The following is a 23,074-nucleotide window of genomic DNA, read 5'->3' on the forward strand; positions in this document are numbered from 1 at the left end:
CATAGTGATACATGGAATTGTACTTAGAAATGTACTTGAACTGAATGAAGTATATAAGCATGATGATTTATATCATAGCGTTAAAAAATAGTGTTAATATTATATAACAAATATGCTGCTATAAAACTTTAAATAATAAAAGAAATATACTTTAAAATATACCTTTTCGTGTTATTAAGGTAGGTATATTGAGTAATACTCAGCACACTGTACATAATCTTTTTAAGCTCTAAAATCAATGGAATTTATGCCTAGTAGCACTACATTTTTATCAGTAAGCACACCAGAGACATTAATAAAAATATATTTGGCCTTAAGTATTCTATGCTACTTTGCAAATTTGAATCTATTACATGATAGGTTATTGCAATATTTCAACAAAAATAAATATAAATATTTGAGAATAAATACAATTAACAACGATCAGAAAAACAGGATGCTTAAACATTTTTCTTTGCATTATCTTTAATCACATTCACTGACTTATTAAACTTTAAAATCATTTTCATAAAATGTATTTTATTATGCTAAAGATTTATATGCATTACATAAAACACAAATTTATAATAAATATACATTGAAAGCCTCACCTGAACTAGAAATATTATATGAAACTACTATTTCTGTAAAACATTTAAATGTATACAGATTAAATAAAAATAAGTCATAAATTTTAAACAGGTATATAAAAAATACTACATTGTATTATTTCCATTGTCCTACATGCTATTGAACAAGTCAATTGCCTATATGATTGCCTGAATCAGTAAATATTAGTTTTATGATCATTTGACTATTAGTTAAGGATTCATTGTAATGTTTTTAAAGCTGCATAATAACTCTTTTCAACTGTAAAATATATTTATATCTGATTAAATATCTTCCTACTGCTAGACAATGTATTTAGCTGGTGTGCAGATAAATGAGACATAGTTTGCACTGAGAACAAATTGCAAATAGTAAAATCAGAACTATAATATAGAATAATAACATAAATTATCAGATCAGATTAAGAATCACAGTATGGACTCAAAGCTGAGAAAACAGTTATGAGGCACTAGAGAATTAAAGCATAGAATGTTAGAAGAAATTATATGTCATTCTAGACAGTGTGGCAATGCAGCTGAGATAATCCACCCTGGACTCATATGACCATGTGACACATACTAACACATTGACTTTGAAAAAGTTACCTCAACTCACACTTCACTCAATATTTTTCTGGGTACAAAATAATGTTTGTAACAGTGGTTAATGCTAAGGATTCTAAAGAAAATGTAACAAGTTAATACCTATAATGTGCTTAGAACAGTACCAAACATATAGCAAATTATGCATATATATATGTACATGTATGGACTGGAACGATAGCACAGTGGGTAGGGCATTTGCCTTGCACACAGCAGACCCAGGTTCGAATCCTCTGTCCCTCTCTGAGAGCCCGGCAAGCTGTGGAGAAGACCCTGCCCACCTGGCACAGCCTAGCAAGCTACTGTTGCATATTCAGTATGCCAAAAACAGTAACAAGTCTCACAATGAAGACATTACTGGTGTGCACTCAAGCAAATCAATGAACAATGGGAGGACAGTTCTACAGTGCTATGTATACACACACACACACACACACACACACACACACCTATATATGTGTGTATTTACAAAATCCTGAAAGATTACATGATTAAAGAATGCAATTAATCTGTGAGGTAAATTGAAGTCACAAAAGTAAGTTAATGCTACATTGTATGAAAATATGATGTTAAAGAATTTTTAATTATTTTGATGCTGTTACCAGTACTCATTTTGAAATATAGAAGTGTCCAGAGAAATGTGTGTTTTAAAAATGCCTTTTCACAGTGTATTCAAGATATTGTCACAGAGCTGGGGAACCAAAAAAGGAGGAAAATGGACTAGAAGTTATAGCTATAGTTCCAGTGACTAATGTGATCAAAACTAGAGAAGAAATTTCAGAACGACAGATATAGTTGCAATTACATATCACGGTCACGGTCCTCCCATTTTTCATCGATTTGCTTGAGCGGGTCCAGTAACGTCTCCATCATGAGACTTGTTGTTACTGTGTTTGGCATATAGAGTACGTCACGGGTAGCTTGCCAGGCTCTGCCTTGCAGGCGAGATACTCTCGGTAGCTTGCCAGGCTCTCCGAGAGGAGCGGAGGAATCAAACTCGAGTCAGCCATGTTGGCTGTGTGCAAGGCAAACACCCTACCGCTTTCCTATCACTCCAGCCCTTCAATAAAGAGAATAAAAGAAAATTTTTGTATTAGGTGACATTAGATGGATGATGGTGTTTGTGAATTTGGGAACTCAAGAAATATAGAGGCCTGTTTTGCTGATGCAAAAGAGATATATAGTAGAGATCTTATTATTGCACATTTTAAATATAACACTTTAGTAATTAACATGAAGCTACATAGTATTTGCAATTTTGGTTTTAGAAACCACAAGTATCATCATAAAATATTAATTTAATACAGTAATATAAAGGTGACATTCAAAATATAACAAAGAATGAGAAGTTAACAATGCAGAAACAATAAAAAACTCAAGTTAGATTTTCACCTGTAAAATTTGTGGGTAGAACAGCCCTTCTTTTTCTTATCATTAATAAGAAGCCAAAGGTAGTGATAAAAACAAAGAAAGCTGGGAGAATTGACTATGAACTTTTAAACCAGAAAACAATTTCCAACTTTGTATAGTCTACATTAACTACTGCAAGAAAGTGATTAAGAATCTGAGACATTTGATTTTTGTTATTTGTTATGCCTATGAAGAATTTTGTTCATCAATTTGTTCGAGCAGGTCCAGTAACGTCTCCATTGTGAGACTTGCTTTTACTGTGTTTGGCATATTCAATACATCACAGGTATCTTGCCAGGCTTTGCTGTGCGGGCAAGATACTCTCAGTAGCTTGCCGGGCTCTCCGAGAGGGGCAGAAGAATTGAACCCGGCTCAGCCGGGTAGGCTGCATGCAAGGCAAACAGCGGTAGGGCATTTGCCTAGCACGCAGCCAACATAGCCGACTAGAGTTCAATTCCTCCGCTCCTCTCGGAGAACCCGGCAAGCCTGGCAAGCTACCCGTGTCGTATTTGATGTGCCAAACACAGTAACAACAAAGTCTCACAATGGAGACGTTACTGGGCCCACTCGAGAAAATCAATGAGCAACGGGAGAACAGGACAGTGCCAATGAAGAAATTGAGAATGTAGATGTGGAGAAATGAGATATTAATGCATCCGAGACCATCTGAAACAAGTAAGGTGAGAAAGAATTGGGCTGTCTGAGGGAGAAAATATATTGTTAGAAACAATACAAATAAAGTTTTACTGTTTGACTACAAGACATGAAGGTGTTGACTAAGGATGAGAAGATAGTAAAAGGGGGAAAAGAAATGCTATGGGAATAGGATGTTTTTGACTATTTAGTTTTATCTATTATTTAAATAGTTTTCTATTAAAAGTTTATCAATTGTAACCCATAACAATGGATTCTCTCTTCAAAAATAAAGCACTTATTCAGGTTTACAAAAAAGGTTCCAATGGAAATAATATTTTTATTGGAAACAAATTTAGGAGAAAATCTAAAAAAAGTATAATAATAAAAATGAAAATGTTTCTTACAGTCAGGCATAGATATGCATATTAACAATTTATGAGTTAATTCTGTAGTATCAACAAAACCTTTTCATACCTCCAAAATCAATATATAGGATAATTACAACAATTTTTTTTTTGCTTATTGCTCAATAAATTGACAATTTCTTTACATTTTAACTGCTTTTCTGAGACATAACACGGCACTAGACCTTATGAGAATCAGCCTGAGAACTTTCAATCAGTTCATCCATATGTTCTAATGGTACAGCTAACAAAATTTAGGCTTAAAAAATGTTGACTTGATTTAATTTTTTCTCTAATGGAAAATTTTAGATTATAAATACTAGATGAACAGAGATGGTATGCTCAAATATTGCATTGTTTCATACTTAGATTAATGTGTACCTTGTTTCTAAATTTATTTTCTGAACCCTGACTCTTTTTTCCAATCATATTACTCTTGATAGTATGATCTCTGTCTGAAGAGGAATGAGAGAAGCATTTTGTATAGTAGACACTGGTGGCCCATATAGTTAATTAGGTGTAGTGTTGGGTAGAGGATTTAATGACTATTTATTATTAATGAATACTCAGTAAATGAATTAGGTCAATTAGAATTTCTTTATTTCTAGAATATCGGCGCTGTAATGCAGAAGAATTTAGTTGTGCTGATGGACGGTGCCTTTTAAATAATCAATGGCAGTGTGATGGAGACTTTGACTGCCCTGACCATTCTGATGAAGCACCTTTAAATCCGAAGTGCAAAAGTGCAGGTAAAGAAAATATAGACATTTTATGCATTCTAAGTTTCTGTTAACTGCACATATATGACTCTAATTTTCAGTATGCAGAAAGAAAGGTGGGTTATTAACGATATTATGTTTTACTGCTACCATGTAGGATCTTAGTAAACTATATTTTAGACCAACTTTAAGAAATTTATCTCTGTGACAAAAACATGAAGATCCGAGGCAATGAACCTCATATTCATCGCCCTATCAGAAATATATTTCTCTGTGTATTATATTATGGGATGTCACCCATCTGTATTTTTGAAACTTCAAATACAAAAATTATGGTTTACTCGGTATTATTTTTACTTATATGAAATAAAGTAAATATCATCATATATGTATAGCCAAATGGTATATAATTTTTATTTTGCTATTCTGAAGACTGAATGAGACATTGTCATATTTCAAAACAAATTTCTTATTTCATTTGCATGTTAATAGGCTATATTTTATCATGTATGATAATGAATAATGTTCAAGTCATCAGGTTATGAGTAGTTGCAAAATCTGAACTACTTTCTAAAGCTATATTTGAGCTGTATATGTCCTTTTTATGTCCTGACTTAAAAATGTCAATGTTGTATTTTCAGGAATAAAAAGAAATTAGGAATATCTGTCTACTCCAGATTCTTATTTTTAGTGACACATAATTTTTCAGACTCCTATAACAGTGAAAATGTCAATTGTGTACACCTCTGAAATCACTTTTTGCAATATCCATGAAGATAAAAACATTTCATTAACTTTATATTAAATGCTTATTTTGATTGTTAAATTTTCATGCTCAATCTAGGTTTGTAAAAAATATTGAGCATGAAAGTGCAGTTTGTCGTTGGTGTTCTATATTTTGTGGATGAATAAAATATTTCTATAAAACATTATAAATATATCATATTTACTATACATTTGGTACATAAGTTCAAAATTTGTGAATGCTTTCAACAATCAGTAGTAAATAATAACATGTCCTTTATGTTCCATTTGTTTTATTTTCTTTCTTCCAGAACAGTCATGCAACAGTTCATTTTTTATGTGCAAAAATGGCAGGTGCGTTCCCAATGGAGGGCTTTGTGACAATAAAGATGACTGTGGTGATGGCTCAGATGAGAGAAACTGCCATATAAATGAATGTCTTAGTAAAAAAGTCAGCGGATGTACCCAAGATTGTCAGGACCTTCCAGTAAGTTATAAGGTATGTACTTAGAAATAGCAAATCGTATTCTGCCTTAGCATCCGAGATAATAAAATATATTTAATTTAACACAAGTGTAATGCTGAAAAAGTATCGATTCTCAGGGGTAGACAATTAGTAGAGTAACAAAGCATTTGCCTTACAAACCTGGGTTCCGCCCTTGGCATCTTGTATGAATCCCCAAACCCACCAGAAGTGTTCCCGGAACTCAGACCCAGGGGTAAACCTAGAGTACAGTGTGGTGTGACATAAAAAAAAACAAACTAAAGACAAACAAACAAAAGTATCAATATTATTAGGTAAACTTGTAAAAAAGTAAGATATAATAGTAACACAGCATAAAATTGTGAAAATAATCCAACTAAACAAAATAAATATGTTTAATATACTATAGTAGAACATAAGGGAATATACAAGCATTTTAAGAAAAGTGTTTAGGGGTTAGACTGCTATGTTAATAGTGGCATAAATATGCATGCAACTCTTTACTTCCCATTTCATCTTTCATTCTCATGCATCCTTGAGGTGGAATAGCCTAATCACTTATTTATCACACATTGGAGATTGAAATATTTTTCACATAAACCAGAAGAAAAGAGCAAAACACATGAATTATTAGGAACAGTTGGAGGTATACCAAAATAAATCATGCCCAGCATTATAATTGGTTTTCATTAGTCCTGCTTCCTGGAAAAGGGTGGTTCACTAATGAAATTGACAAAGAACTTTTGAAAACATATTTTAGTATGTGGAATGGAGGGAAAATAAGGAAAGTACTTAAAATTTAAGTAATGTTCAGTCTAATACGAATTATATAAGTGATTCATTTGAAAATCAGTATGGTTAAGTAGATCCCAACTCATATAAAACATTTAGGCATCTTTATACCAGTTTGAGTTATACAAACTTTGATTTTATTCTGAGTTCTGTAATGATCAGAACTCACAGTAGACATCTTGCGTATCTATGGACACTGCGTATTTGTCAAGATTCTTAACCAAATTCTGATATATTCTTTCACTTGGCACCTTATGGCAAACTAGTTGTATTTAATTGTAAATTCAATCAGCCAAATAATTTTCAATTTTTAATAAGAATTTCCATAAATAAAATCTTTGCATGCAGGTGATCAATTTGATCCCCAGCATTGCATAGGGTCCCCTGAGTAAAGGCTGGAGTCATCTCTGAGCTAAGGGCCAGGAGTAAGCCCGAAACACCACCAATTATGACCCTAAAATAAAATAAAATGTCATTTTATTTTTAATTTAAATGTTATTATGCTAGTTCAGGTAATATCACTGCAAAAACTGTTAGTGTAAGTTTCTTAATTTGAATATGGTATTAAGAATTGGGTAAAATGAAGGATTAAGACACACAGGCACTCATTCAAAAATACTATTATAGGTGAAAGAAAAGAATTAAAATTATCTAGGACAGTCTTAATAAGTATGAATCAAGAAATTAATTTTGGCAATAAACATGTTAAAACTAATTGAAGCAGATAATATATTATTGGAGACTTGCATATAATCAATATAGAAATATTTCCAGAAAAATCAAGGAATGTATCATAGAATTATTATTGATACGTAGTTGAAATTTTAATTAATAGATTTTAAGTAATTATTTTGTTGTTAATAGAAAATTTTGTATTCCTTGCATGTGAAATTGTGTATATTAAAAAAGTATATAATATCAAATTCATATTTCACATAGGATCTGTATCTATATATCGATATAAAATATAAATTTAATATTATATATATTTGTATATCCCCTGTATATTTTTGAAATGCCATTGCCTTTGTGGTAAAAGGTATTAATTATCAAATATTAAATTATAACCTTTTTACACAATATCAAAGATGAATTTGAATACATTTTAAATCCCTGTAAGAAGTATTTGTTCCATAAACATATTTGGCAAACTTTTTTTTCAGAACTATATATTACCAATAAAGCCATACGAAACATATTATTTGTTGTTTTCTAAGATTTATTATTTTTTATATTATTTGTTTTGTTTGGACCACATCCAGCAGTGTTCAGGGTTTACTCCTGGTTCTATGCTCAGAGATCATTCCTGACAGTCTCAAAAGACCATATGGATTTTGCGGATGGAACTTGGGGCCAGTTGCATGTCAGACAAGTGTTCTACCTGCTGTACTATTGTTCCCATCCCCAACTTTCTAAGATTTCTTATACAAAATAATAGTTGATTTAGACACTTTAAATATTAACATTTTCCCTTCACTCTTCTGAAGAAGAGTTACACTTTAATGAAGTGTAACTCTTGTTTCAATGAGACAAAAGTGTTTAATCAATCATAAGTATGTCTGGATGCATATATATGTAATTTGAGAGAATTTCACATAATGATGTCCCTTAATTCTGTATACATAGCACTGGGAAGAACATAGGAGCTAAATCTCTTGCCTTTTCTCTTGCCTGCCCCAATTAGAATTCCTGACATGTGGTTCTCTGAGCATTGCCAGGAATCATTCTTGAGCACTGAACAACAATAGCTTCTGAGCACCTCTGATGTCACTCAAAATCCCTGCCCATAAACCAATCAATCAATAAATAAGGACACATGACAAATTAATGAACATTACATGTATTAGGGGAAATAAGACAAATACAAATACTTAGAGTATAATAATAAAAACAAATTTTATATACAGGTCCCAAGTGCATATTTTACAAATTATGTTGAGATACCTACATCCAAATATGTTATTTCTAGGGGTCTGAGCAATAGTACAGTGGATAGGGAGTTTGGCTTACAAACAGAGCAAAGCCAAGTTCAATCCCCACCACCACATATGGTTCCCAGAGCCCCACCAGCATTGATCCTTAACCACAGAGCCAGGTGTATATCCCAAGCACCATTGGGTGTGGCCCAGATAACAGAACAAAGTTATATTTATGCATATGTTATGAAAATTTGTTGTTAGGAAATGGAGAAAAAAAGGCTGTGTACAACAAAATGCATATTTATTTTAGGAGAACATTATTTAAATGAGGGGTATATTTATCTAAGAAATGGGAAAAATGATACAGAAACATACTATTATAATATCAAAATATGACAAGTATTTTAACTTCAAATTTTCAAATATAAATTGGTTACAAAACCAAAATTTGGATCTTATGGTCTGTGAACTATTTGCACATTTGCTATAAAATAAAGCAATACATTTAACTGTCCAAAAGGGAGTAGTAATATTAAGCTAAAGTGAGAATCTTATTCTGATAGAAATATTGATTTGCCATGCACAAATGAATGTACTTCTGGGAGAGAAAATTATATTTTACAAATAAAATAATTTTTATCAAATATCACTATAATATTTATCAAATATCACTTCAGAGAATTTTTCCTTTTGAAAGTAATAATGTAAGATTAGGCAACTGTGTATCTTTCTGGTAGCTGTATACTTCTATATAGAATTAATGTAAGGGCTGGGGAAATAGGTCAAGGATTCAGATCATATGCCTTGAATACCTTTGCTCTAAGTTGTACCAAGCATTGCAAGGCCTTTATTTTTTTCTTTTTCTTTTTTTTACCTGAACTATAAGTACGTTAGCATTGCAAGGCTTTAACAAAACTCTTGCAGTTGGATGAGGTGCCCATCAGCATTCCAAAGCATTCCAAAGCATGAGCAGCACCATGTCATCAGACATGAGCACCCAATCATTGCATCTTATTTCCAGGACTAATCATCTGACTAATCATCAAAATTTGAAATAGTTCTTAATAGAAGTATTAAAATCACATTGAATATACATAATTTTGTGTAAAATCTTAATTATTGAAAATAGTCTTTCTTTTAAATAAATTATATTCTTTTATCTTTAAAGATGAAAATATTTATTTTTTCTCTTTCAAGTTTTGAAAGTTATGCTTGTAGAAATTTTCACATATTTTTATTATTTGGTACAAAATATTTTTTGAAAAGAGTTAATAATTAGAGATAAAATTATTTTATTTTTTATTAAGAACATTTTTAAAACTTACCATAAATGTTCTAATTTAATGTTATGCATATGAATATTTGATAACATTTGCCAAATTTGCATTAAATAAATTAATTCCTTCTCAAATGTGTTTTCATCAATTGAATATGGTAATTTCATAGATCTAAACCTTGCTATTCAAAGCATTTTTCAGCAACTTCATTAAAATGCGGACATTTTATTACTTTTATAATTCTTTCAGAGGAATTAAAAATTTTCCACAATTTTATTTTTATCTTAAAATATGCCTTGAATTCAACTTTTTATCTTGTATCTACAAATGGATCTTTGACTTAACTAACAGCATGATCACAAGTTCTAATTTTTAGTCATTTGCAGTATTACTTCTTGCATTCTCAGTTCTAATTTTTTGAGATGATTTATCTTCAAACTATGTCAAAATAAATATGACTAAACTTATTATTGTGTGCACTTTTAGGTTAACATTTTCATGTTTTACATTTCCTTCAGGGCAATGGAGCAATTGCCAACTCCCTTAACTTTCTAACTGAATTATAGGCTGAATCTTCAAGGAAAGTAATTCATCACAGGCTAATATATGATGAGGGACATTTGGGACATGATCTAAGCTGTGACTTTTGCTTTTATATTCTGGCTTGCTAGAGATTCTGGAAGTTTAAAACAGTAAAACTTGTAAGGACTGTTAGAAAAATTCTGGTGCAAATTGCATGGCCTTAAGAGAAGATACACAAGTATTTTCTAAATACTTTCCAGTGAAGTTGATAAGGCAAATCCAAGTAATGAACATTTTTTCTGAAACTGAAAAAAAATCTGCTACTTCATTATTTTTGCACATATATAATTTATATGTACATTTTCTATATAATTTAATGCAATTATATTAAATTATATATATTTTTTCACCCAGTATAAATAAAATTTGACATGTTTATTATTAATAACCTTTGGAAAATTTTCTTGACAATTTAAAGTTTCTTTTTTTTTCTTTGATTTTGTTTCGTGTTTGTTTATTGGGACCACACCAGGCTGTGTTCAGGATTTATTCTCTGACTCTGAGGTCAGGTATCACTTCTAATAGGGCTAAAGGAATTATATGGGATGTTGGGGATTGAACCTGGGTCTGTTGCTGAGCAAGGCAACTGCCATGGTGCAGGTACCGGCTATACTACTCTCCCACCTCCCTATAGTTCCTTCTTAATAGCCTACTCAATTCTTACAGATTGTTTTATTCAAAGGCCCCTTACTCGTTTCAATAACGATTTTTACTATAATGGTCTGGCCAATTATAGATTCATTTTTACAATTATAATTTGAATACTCTACTTTGAAATTGACCATAAACCCAAAGGTCTATAGCCAACACAACACTTCATCATATAGGAATGCAAATAAAAGAAGGATTGAATTATATTCAGAATAGATATATGGGTAACTATCACATATCCTTATTTGAGTGGCATAGAGAACAAAGGGAATAATGCTGAAGAAAATATTTGATGATATGAATCAGATTACTCATGTGAAATTATGTTGATTATTTTTACAGAAAACATGATAATATCTGGCTATATAAATTGATCATACCTACAAATATCAATGACTTTTGATATGATAAAATTTAGACTCTCAGCTCTCCTACTGTTTTTATCTGGACATCATCCTCTTTATAACTTTGTGTTTCTCAGAAGTTAACAAGAGATGTTTTACTGATATCATATCCTTATGAAATGCTTTAATGAAATAATATGTGAGGTTAATGCTAGTAGTCCTTAAAAATACACATCCGGATTACGTGTCATAATGAAGTTTCCTGGGAGAGTATAATGTGATAGAAGGAATTTTAAAAAAATCAATTTACCTATTTTGTTTGCAATTTTTAAACACGTGTCTTTAGTGATAGCAGTTAACTTTTACAATCTTGCAAACCTAAGTTCAATGAAGATGTTTTGAAGTTAAACCTTTAACTTTACATAATATATGCAATTCTAATCAAATCACTAGGACACCGAAAGACCTATCATTATCTAGTCTAAATGATTTTCTTGCTTGAATCATACAAAAGAGATTTACAATACAAAAACATGGTGATGATGACATGAATTGATTATGCTCATTTTTCATTCTCCAGTGTAAATGCTGGCCTGGATTCCAACTGAAGGATGACGGTAAAACATGTGTAGACATTGATGAATGCTCTTTGGGCTTTCCATGTAGCCAGCAATGCATCAATACATATGGGACCTACAAGTGCCTCTGTTCTGATGGGTATGAAATACACCCTGATAATCCAAATGGCTGCAAATCACTCTCAGGTATTGAATTGAACTTTTCCACAGATCTAAACTCAGTCACACATATGGATCCTCTATTTTATAGTTATTCCTAGTGAACTTTCTCCTCCCTGCTGCTTCCTAGAAATCAAAATTCTTCCCTACATTCATAATATGGAGATCTGTCATCCCAATCTTTTGCGTGCTGCCTACAAACTGCTGTATTTGAAATATCACCGCATCCCATTCACTTGAATTATTAAGTGCTTTCTAGAGTTTAAAAGTCCTCAGAAGTAAACAGAGCTATTTCTAGTACTGCTTTTTGTTGAATCATAGCTTCTTAGAAGCAGGTGGGTCTACGACTGTTAAAGAGATTATTGTCACAGTGCTGAAATACTTTAATCTTTCTCTTCATATCACACACACTTACTTACTAAAAAGAAAAAAGGGCAATGATAATAAAATTATAATGATAACAACACTAGTAATCAGAAATATTAGACAATTTGAATTTATACAGTGATTTGTATGAATCAAATATTTTAAATTTCTGTTCCAAGTTGCATGGGTTAATTTTTTTGCATGTGTTATTTTTAAGTTTTGTTCATTCAAAATAGTGTTTTGACTTTCCAAATCAGTCAATTCAATAAAATATAAGAAGAGACTTAAGAAAATTATTTTATTATAAGAGAAAATGGGACACATCAAATAACCCAAAGGAGTATAAAATAGTGATTTTTAAATGGTCAGAATATTATGTTACTCTTCTATTTTACAGGATTATGAGTTAAATAGCATTACTGTTTTTTCATAGATGAATGTAAGCAAAAACTTCTGAAAACATGTTTTGTGGGGCTTAGAGATGGCACAATCAGTAAGGTGCTTAACCCATGGGTGGCTAACCAAGAATTAATTCCTGCCCCCCCTATATGATTCTTCCAGTACTATCAGGAGTGATCCCTGAGCCAGAGAGCCTGAAGTATCACCTAATCACCATTGGTTATGGCCCACCTCCCAAAAACCTTTTATTCTCTCATCTAATTTAATTAATGAATACCAAAAATATTCCTTTGTATATGAATTTTAAGTTGTTTTAAATAATACATATATGAGGAAGAAAATTACTAATTTAATTCTTGTTCTATGTTTACTTATCCTTGGAATATATTTTCAAAACCAATTTGCACATTTTTGATATATATTCTTTTCTTTCCTAACCTTTGCTCAGTGCACTGCCCACTTAGTCCCATGTTTAGCAACATGGGAAAAGAAATTAAGGAAAAAAATATCAAAACCTTGGGCTGAAGAGATAGTAGAACAAGTATGGGCTTGCCTTACACGTGGCTGGCTTGGGTCAATTTCCAGCACCATATATAGTTCTGGAGCCAGCCAGGAGAGATCCTTTAATGTAGAACCAGGTCACCCCTGATCACTGTAGGATGTGATTACAAACATACAAACAAACACAATTCAAACCCAGTCAATGTTTTATTTATTTTTTTCATAAAGGATCATATAGTGAAGATGTATGCTAATTATTTATTTTTGGTCGTGTACTATATACTATAGTTTTTTTCCCATTGGTACTAATTGGAAACTAATGTTAAGTTTGAAACAAAACAGAAGTATTCCTGAGGCACATATTTTTTAATTACTATTTTTTTGTTTTTGTTGCAGAAAGGCCAGGCATGTTTCCATGGCACTATATGATATTTAAAGCATAATTCATTTATTTGCTCGAGCGGGCCCAGTAACATCTCCATTGTGAGACTTGTTGTTACTGTGTTTGGCATATCGAATACATCATGGGTAGCTTGCCGGGCTCTCCGAGAGGGGCGGAGGAATCGAACTCGGGTCGGCCATGTTGGCCGCTTGTAAGGCGAACGCCCTACCCGCTGTGCTATCATTTATTTGATATATTTTGCATTGCAATATAATTGCCACCATAGTGTTAACTGTCTCATGCGTCAGAAAATTATCAGAAGTATTTTTTATTGTGACAACTTTTAAGATATGTTCCTATTGTAACTTTTAAGTATACAGCATAGTATTTACATATACATCATATGGAGCACATTAAGTTCTCAGAAGTATTTGTCTTCTATCTAAAAGTTTATACTTTTAAATAGCATATCTCCATTTTGTCCATTCTCTAGAACTTGCTAAACATCATTTTACTACTTTACAAGTTCCTTGATTTTAGGTTTTATGTGTAAGTGATATCATTAAGTGTTCATTTTTTATCACTTGCATGATTTAGTATAATGTCATAAAATGACTGCTTGTAATTAGTCACAAATGGCAGCATTTCCATTTTTGTGGCTGTATAGTGTTCCATTATATAGATGACATATGCACATCTCATTCCATGTCAACATATAAATGCATATTTATATATTAAATGATAATTTACCAATTTTGACTACTGTTAATGCAAGCAATATACTTTTAAAGTGCAGACATCTTGTTTTTATTTTCTCTGTGTTTACACACACAGATAGATAGATAGATTCGTAAGTGAGATTGCAGAATAATATGGCAGTTCTATTTTTTTTGTTTTTGAGGAAACTCAAACTGTTTTATAGTGACTGAACCAATTTATATCCCTTTCAACAACAATACACAACTGTTCCCTTTTCTCCACATCTGAGCAAACTTGCTATCTCTTGTATTTTGATGATAACTTCTATGTGTGAAATGATAGCTCAGTGTGGTTTTGATTCGTTTTCCCCTTGGTGATAATGATGTTCAAAAATTTTGTCATGTGTTTGCTCGGCATTTGGGCATCTTCACCGGAAAAATGCTCAATTGGTTCTTTTGACCATTTAAAATCAGACTATTATTTATTATTTTTAAATTGCATGAGAACTTGATGCATGTGAGTATTTATGACTTTAATTTTTTGATCAGATAAATGGCTTGCAATGTTTTTCCAATTCCATAGCTTGTCATTTTTTTTTTCACTATGCAGAATAATCTCAGTTTCACTTAGTTCCACTTATCTATTTTTGCCTGCTTTATTTATGCTTTTTCTATCACAGGTAACATTTCCTAGCAGCTATATATATGAGATTTTTTTCCTGTGTTCTCTTATGTAAGGTTTATGGCTTTAGTTTTTAAATTGCAAAGAGCAGGACTCCCTAAGTACTTAGTGGAACATAATTAGTTATATTTTAATTCCTATACTTAAAACTATGTTGACAAGAATAGCAGCCTTTTAGCTCAGAATTCAGCTGTTTTTAGTCTCAACAGGAAGACTGAAATTGTATATTATGGGTATTGCGTCCACTTATCAAAAGGGGTATTCAACATGCAAAGGCACTTATTACTAATTGTTTACGTAGAGTATTCTGAAACATAAAGTCATACCCTGAGTACTCTTGTTTTGCCATTAAAAATAAAGGAAGAAAGTAATATATCAACTGAAAATATAAACATATATGACAATAGTTATATAAAATAGATTTGTAGGTCAGAGTGATAATAAAGAGGATAGGACACCTTACTTTTATGTGGTGACACTGTTTCAAACCTCAGCTTTCCATATGGTCCCATGAGCCCTGACAGGAGTTATCCCTGAGCTCAGAGCCAGGAATAAGCCTAGAATACCAACTGGTGTGGCCTCCCACACCTGTGGGAGATGGAAATAAAAGATGAAATAAAAGAAAATAAAAACCATATTGTTGTAATAGACAGTTTCTAATAATTCCAAATAAACCAGACAATTTTAATGTTAAAAAAATGAAAAAGAGCAAGGGATGTGTATACAGTTAGGAAGATTTTTCAATACTACCCAATTATTTTGCTTCTTTTCTTTTTTATACCAACTGAGGTGATTGGCATATTTGTGGTTTTTAATATATTAATCAATCAGTAGGGTCCATATTGAGATTACATTGCAACAGGAACTGAACTGCAACTAAGCAGAATTGAAAACCATTAATATTAAAAATCTAACATATGTTTGTCTTGGTATTTAGATGAAGAACCTTTTCTAATTCTTGCTGATCATCATGAAATCAGAAAAATCAGCACTGATGGCTCAAACTACACTCTTTTAAAACAGGTATGACATTTTCTGTCACTGTTTCCTAGTATTTATTTAATCTGGCTACTTTAATTATGTGGAACAGCTAATAAAATATTTCACAATTAGATTTTATAAAGTACTGTTCATGTATACATACATGTATGTATATGAAATTAGAATAACTAGGTTTTGTTTCTGTATATTAAGGTGGTAGTCCAGTCTTGTCACATGACAATATTTCAAAAAAGTAAATTATATAGAATATAATTATTGCAAGAGATACGCTATTTTAATGATTATGATGAAACAAAAGCATAAATTTATCTTTTATGTTATTTTTACCCAAGGGGTAGAACAATAGAACAGCTGGTAGGGCTTTTGCCTTGAATCCAGTGGGCTCAAGTTTGATTCCTCACACTCCAGATATCACTCCTGAGCCCTGCCAAGAGAGATCCCTATGCACAGATCCAGGAGTAATCCCTGAGAACCATCAGTGTAGCCTAAAAACAAATGAAAGAAAGAAAAAGAAAGAAAGAAAGAAGGAAGGAAGGAAGGAAGGAAGGAAGGAAGGAAGGAAGGAAGGAAGGAAGAAATAGAAAAATATATTTTTACTCATTACCTAAATTGCTTTCATTACACTTGATATTTTTGAAAATACAAATACTTTCTGTTCACATAACGAGAAAAATAAATTTGTGACACATACCATTTTAACCATTTAAATTTTAGAAAAAGAAATGGAAAAGAGTTTAGTTGTAATCTTGTGATAATCATAAGTTTTTAGGCCTTTTATTTATTCATTTTTTATCACCCATTTTCTTCTAGTCCAAGAGAATATTGTTTAACCTGTTTTGATATTTGATTTCCATTCTCAGATCATACATAGACATAAAATCTGAGATTAAAATATATGTTTTCCATCTTATGATAGGATATAAAGCTGTGAATAACTCATCAATATTTTCCTTTTCCAGTTTGCAGTGGAAATTGCATAAAATGAAATTAAAAGCAGGATGAGTACCAAATGCACTAGAGAAATCATATATAGTTGGTTGTCAGGAAATTATTTCTTTGGAAGTATTCAATTTGTATCTATTTTCCCACAGAATTTGTTCTGCCCCAGACAATGCATTAACGACATGTATGTGAAAAAGCACACCTACAAAAAAATGTGCCAAGAAATCATTTTATTTCTTGCTCTTCCTATCATCCTTGGCTTAGATGAAGAAATCCTTGTAGTGATTTTCAGCACTATAAAGAATATTTATTTCACTAATTTTACTCCCACATCTATTTATGAATGTTGTCACTTCAACTACTAGACTTTCATTCAGTGTGTTTATAAATTTAATCTTATTTTAAATATAAATATGAATTAGAATGTGTTACATTGACTCTTCATAATAGGATTGTTGTTTTCAATATTCCTTTTGGTCTCCAATTGAAAATAAATATTTCTCATGAAAAGTCAAGTTTCTGGCTACCTAAAAAAATACTTTGTAATGATTCTGGGTTAATATCCTTGGAAGGCCACAATCTCAAACTGTGTAGTAGATGCACTCCAACATAAAGTCACAGTGCTTCCATTCTCAATAGTCCTCCAGCTTTCCTTGTGCTTTCATGACAACTATCATATCCATGAATGTTTTAAAGGTTTAGATATTTTCATTTAAGTTACTAGCGTACCACCACTATCAACTGAATCTTACTGTTGCTCTACTTCTGGATCCTTAGATTATAGAGTAAAATACAAAATATTTTTGTATTGTTTATAAAAACTACTAACTTAAATGAGGGACCTCTTTAAGAGATGAAAAAGCATTAAATGTCCTTAGGGATTAAATTTAAGTAGTTACAATGCTTTAAATGGAAAACACATTCTTCCCAGTTTTGTGCAAACTCAATTTAATTATTTATTTTCTGTACAGTCTAATTTTAAATTTATATCAAACATAAACTTTTGAAAACTTTATATTTGTTTTAGAGTTTGACACCACAAGCTTCTTATTCCTTAAAAGTTAGATATGCCAGCCATTGATTTTATTTCATGCCTTTGTAAAAATGATATATTTATTTTCTCCTTAAAGATTTTGTTTTTGTTTTTGTTTTGTTCTTAGAATTCCTTTATTTAAGATTGTTCTATCGAAAGAGAGAAAGCCTTCTTTTGAAAATACTCTATTTAAAGCTCAACTGAACCACAAATTTAACTAAGATAGCAACAAGATTTATTGTGTTCTTAAAAGAACTATAGCAGAGTTTCAATGACAGTTTCTTGCTTCATTTTCCAACCCTGTGACTCAGGACATTTTTGCTGGCATCACTTTTGTTTTCTTTCATGCCTAATATGTTATCAGAGATTGTTCTTAATGGACCAAAATGATCTTTTCCTCTATGCATCATTTAAGTCTATTTCATATAATCAAACCACTTTAATGCATACTTTCAGATAACACATTTGCCTAGTGATATCATTTTCAACTACTGCCAATCACTAATATCTAAATGCATTTTCTATACTTTTTATTGTATTTTTCTTAGGAATTAAGAAGGGATGTGAATGATGAGAAAAATATGAAGATAAATCTGAATTCCTGTGTCTTTAGTGTGTATTTGCTAATGATAACAGATAAATAACAATAGAGATGTAAAACAAATAAACAGAATTATAGAAAAGCCCTAAATTTAGCTGTATATGTAGCTTTCTTGGAATATATTGTTTCAGTCAGAAAACATGTTTTAAATATTTTGTTTTTTTTTGCATTGCTGCAAATCCAATTCTTCACACATTCATGAAAGGGTTTTCCTCTGCTGAATTTGATCTCATTCCTGATAATGTTTTTAGATATCACTTTATCATAAAATTAAAAATTTTGAGAAGTTCTAGGTAATAGAAATAACCTTTCCTTCCTGAGATTTGTCTATCTATGATGAATGAAATATAATACAAACTTTTAATAACTCTCCACATTTTCTCAAAGTTTAAATAAGTAAAAGAACAGCTTCTTTCCCTGACTTATTGGGAAACTTTTTGTGTATCAGATTCTATTGAATGAGTTACCTTAAATATTTCTTGTAATCAGTAACAATCTTTGTAACTATGTAACATAAAATTATAACTGATAAGTTATATACTCTACATATTCTAAAACATAGCTGTAATTAGCACAGCTATAACTAATTCACAGATTTTATTTTAAATGTATACTCGAATAGCCTGGACATTAGAATTAAAAATTAATCATTTTCCTTTTCAGATTGCTCTCGAGTTCAATTTAAACAGTGCCTTTTATTGCAGTAAAATTGTAGAGAGTAACAAAATACAACTTCCTAAATTAATCATCTTGAACCAAAGAATGCAACATCTTCAACTACAGAAATGAAAGAAGCAAATAGGATTTTAACGAAATCAATTTTTAGCTCTGAAGCCACTAGAATGATTTGAGTTTTTAGTCATTATTTTGGCCATGCCTTAGGCTCTTTTAATGTTCCTCGCACATGACTCTATAAAGAGACATTTACATTGTTTGCCTGTGGGGATTAAGGGTAAATCTGTAGAAAAATGAGCAGCTTGGCAATATAGGTACATCAGAATTTAGCTCCAGTGTCTCTGCTTTTAGAACTTTATCCTATTATAGTTGACTTCTTAAACTTGAAATTGGACTTTCGTTATCTAAATTGATTATTTTATGTAGAAATAGTAATTCTACATTGCTGAGACTTGTGGGTGAATTTTCACTAAAGTTAAAGATAACTTTCCCTCTAACTGTTCCCTATTAAGTTTTAATTTCTACATCTGAATTGCCAGACTATCAGAGAGCTATAACCCATTTACTTTATTTCTCTTGAGGAAAAAAAATAAGCACTCAAATAAAAAAAATTTATAGACTTACACTGAGATGAATGTATTACTTTCAATAGAATTTGGAGTATTCAGTTTATGTATTTGGACATTACACATTTTGTACAGACAGGTTTTTAGATTATATATTATTAAGTAACAAAGCAAGTCCTCCAATTTTTAGATGAGAATCAATATTATGTCAATTTTTTTTCTATTTTATTGAATCACCATGAGATAGAGTTACAAAGCTTTCATGTTTGAGATTCAGCCATACAATGATGGAACACCCATCCATCCACCAGTGCACATTTTCCACCATCAATGTCCCCAGTATTCTTCCCCTGTCCCCCATTCCAGTCCTCACACTGCCTCTATGGCAGAGAATTTCCCCAATACTCTCTACTTTTTTGGAATTATGTTTCGCTCAATTTTTCCCACCACCATTCAAGCCTAAATACCCGAGGCAGTCATTAGATAATTTAATTTTCATTGCTCATTTTTAATATCATGAGAGCTTGCATGGCCCCAAAAGTAGCTGTGTGGTTCCGGAATTCTAGATTACAAATTGTTGGGTACCGGAGACCTCTCTGTAGGACACTAATCCATTTTGGGATTAAGTTAGGGATCTCTGGACCCAGGGCTTTTGGTGCACTAAAATGGCACCAGGAGGCAGATTGTGAGCCAGGCTGCTGAGCAATTGGGGAACCGGTGAGGGACATTCCAGCTCCTCTGCCACTAGTTGCCTGAAGATTTAGTCCTGGAGCCTGCATAACTGGGCCTTGCTTGCAGAAGCTCTTGGTTGCCAGGATTCTATCTGGTGCAGGTGGAGAGAGTGCACCTGCTCCATCTGGGGTGCCCCAGTGAAAATGGCTCAGTATGGGGTCAGGAAAGATCTCCGGCACTATGATGTCTTCCGGGACTCACTGCCCTACTTCTCTATCAATCTTCAGAAGCCTTAAGTGAATGCAAATTTTCATTTTTACTTTTGATTAGTAGTGTTGTTAGTAAGAAATATACTTCCATTTATTCATCTGGTATACTGAGGAATTTTCACTAAGTCAGGTATTGTGGTGAGTGGGGAGGTGGGAGCATCTTGCTTATAACCAGTAACATAATATTTTGGGGTTGGTCTAGTCAAGATAACTTTGTAACCTTGTGGTGACAGAAAATTCTTTGTTCATGTTTAACAATCACTGTCACTGTCCTCCCATTGTTCATCTATTTGCTCAAGTGGACACCAGTAATGTCTCCATTGTGAAACTTGTTGTTAGTGTTTTTGGCATATCGAATATGTCATGGGTAGCTTTCCAGGCTTTGCTGTGTGGGTGGACTACTCTCAGTAGCTTGCTGGACTCTCCAAGAGGGCAGAGGAATCAAACCCAGATGGGCCGCATGCAAGGCAAACGCCCTACCTGCTATGCTATCACTCCAGCCTATGTTAAACAATAATAAACATAATTTTAACTGATGAATTTAATACTATCACAACTAGAACTTAGATCCTCTAAGACATTTAAAAAACATTGTTGAGTCTATCAGAAGTGTGGAGGGAGCATATGTTCTGCATATATGGCATCTCTATTTTCCACAGTCATTTGTTTCCAAGAAGTAGTCCCCTAGATATAGCCTGGTGTCCTCCAGCATAACTAAAGCTCATGTCAGTTCCATATTGCTGGACTAAGCATCATGCCAAACTCCATAGCACAGCTCAAAGGAAAGAATAAAAGTGATGCAAGTCTAAGTCAGCATTTGTCTTATCAAATTCTGAATTTTGAGAATCAATGTGAAAAAAAATATGTTCTGGATATTGTCATCAATTCTTTACTTTCTCTTTCAAATCAAAAGATAATGAACAGCAATGAAAAAAACACAAAACAACACTATTTGGAGTCACAGTAATCTTTACCTTTAGAATAACTCATGAATGATGCCAATGAGAATTTGAGATAACTACAACTGTAGGACAAATAATGAAGTTAGCAAGCAATATGAAATACAAAGATTCTTTATGGTTTTGCCTAATATCTATCTGTCTATCTATCTATCTATCTATCTATCTATCTATCTATCTATCTACATATATTGCTTTTCCGCTCACACCTGGTGATGCGCAGGGGTTGCTCCTGGCTCATTTACTCAGGAATTACTCCTGGTGGTGCTCGGGGGGACCATATGAGATGCTGGGAATTGAACCCGGGTTGACCGTGTGCAAGGCAAATGCCCTACCTGCTGTGCCATTGCTCCAGCTCTATACGTATTTTTTAATTGAATCACTAAGATACATAATTACAAAGTTGTTGATGATTGGATTTCGGTCATACAAAGTTCAGTCATACAAAGTTGTTGATGATTGGATTTCTCTCTCTCTCTCTCTTTCTCACTCTCTATGACTTTCTCCTCCATAGCTATATTGTGTCACTTTTCTTTAGTATCTGTGAATTGGTGTGTAAATAATCTATATGAGCCTTAAGTTAGTGAATACAGTTAAAACTCTGATCCAGTTTTCTGTTTTATATTTTTGAAGTAGAAATCTTAAAACCCAACAAGAGGTTAGGATTAAATTAAATTTAAGTAATTATACAATCAAACAATCTGGAACATGGGATAAAAAAACAAAGAAGCGCCTTCACCTCTACTGAGGTCAAGAGTTGCCCCCCCCCCCCCCCCCATGAGCGGCTCTCCTGCACGGCCATGGCTCCAGAGGCACAAGGATTTAATGCAGAGTCCGGCAGCTTGTGGCAGAAAAGTGAATGGACCATGCATTAATCCACAGTACCATGCCTCCCTGGGAGGGAAGGGGTGTCGCTCCCTTCTGCCTTTTTCCCCCCAGGCAGCAAGATGGCAGACGCCTCAGAGCTTATTAGAAATCCAATTAAGAGCCAGCGCTGACGAAGCAACTGAAACCTCATGGGAAGGGGGCTTTCCCAGTTCGTCCTTCAAGCCCTACCGAGGTCACGAGTTTCCCCCCAAGGGCGGCTCCCCGGCAAGCCATGGCTTCAGAGCCACAGAAACCAATCTTGTAATTATCTGGCTCTTGGCAGAAATCCATTCAGACTTAATAAGTAAAATATTAGAAATCCAAAATTGTGTGACTGCTATTGCGGCTGCGTGACATCATATGGTTCTCATAACTAGCTGCAGAAAACAAATTATTTTACAATGCCTATTCAGCAGTTCTGATTGTTGGGTGTAAACTCTAAGCAATAATGGTGCATCTTTTGTCAAAATAATGAATGTAATCAAAGTAGATAGAGAGTTAAGTAGAATTCATCTGCCTCACAGGCATTGGACGGAATGGGAGGGGGAGTAATTGGGGTTCTTGGTGGTGA

General features: G+C 32.7%; 1 protein-coding gene across 1 annotated transcript in view; it reads left to right on the forward strand.

Annotated features, from left to right (window-relative positions):
* Positions 1-23,074, forward strand: part of LRP1B (LDL receptor related protein 1B) — a 1,985,988-nt gene that overhangs the window by 1,680,952 nt on the left and 281,962 nt on the right. Inside the window, exons 54-57 of the mRNA XM_056117551.1 lie at positions 4,249-4,389; positions 5,415-5,602; positions 11,733-11,916; positions 15,855-15,940. Of these exons, the coding sequence (XP_055973526.1) occupies positions 4,249-4,389; positions 5,415-5,602; positions 11,733-11,916; positions 15,855-15,940 (599 nt within the window). The remainder of the gene's footprint in view (positions 1-4,248; positions 4,390-5,414; positions 5,603-11,732; positions 11,917-15,854; positions 15,941-23,074) is intronic.

The sequence above is a fragment of the Sorex fumeus genome, unplaced genomic scaffold (genome assembly GCF_029834395.1).
Source record: "Sorex fumeus unplaced genomic scaffold, SorFum_2.1 ptg000035l, whole genome shotgun sequence".
Taxonomy (NCBI): Eukaryota; Metazoa; Chordata; class Mammalia; order Eulipotyphla; family Soricidae; genus Sorex; species Sorex fumeus.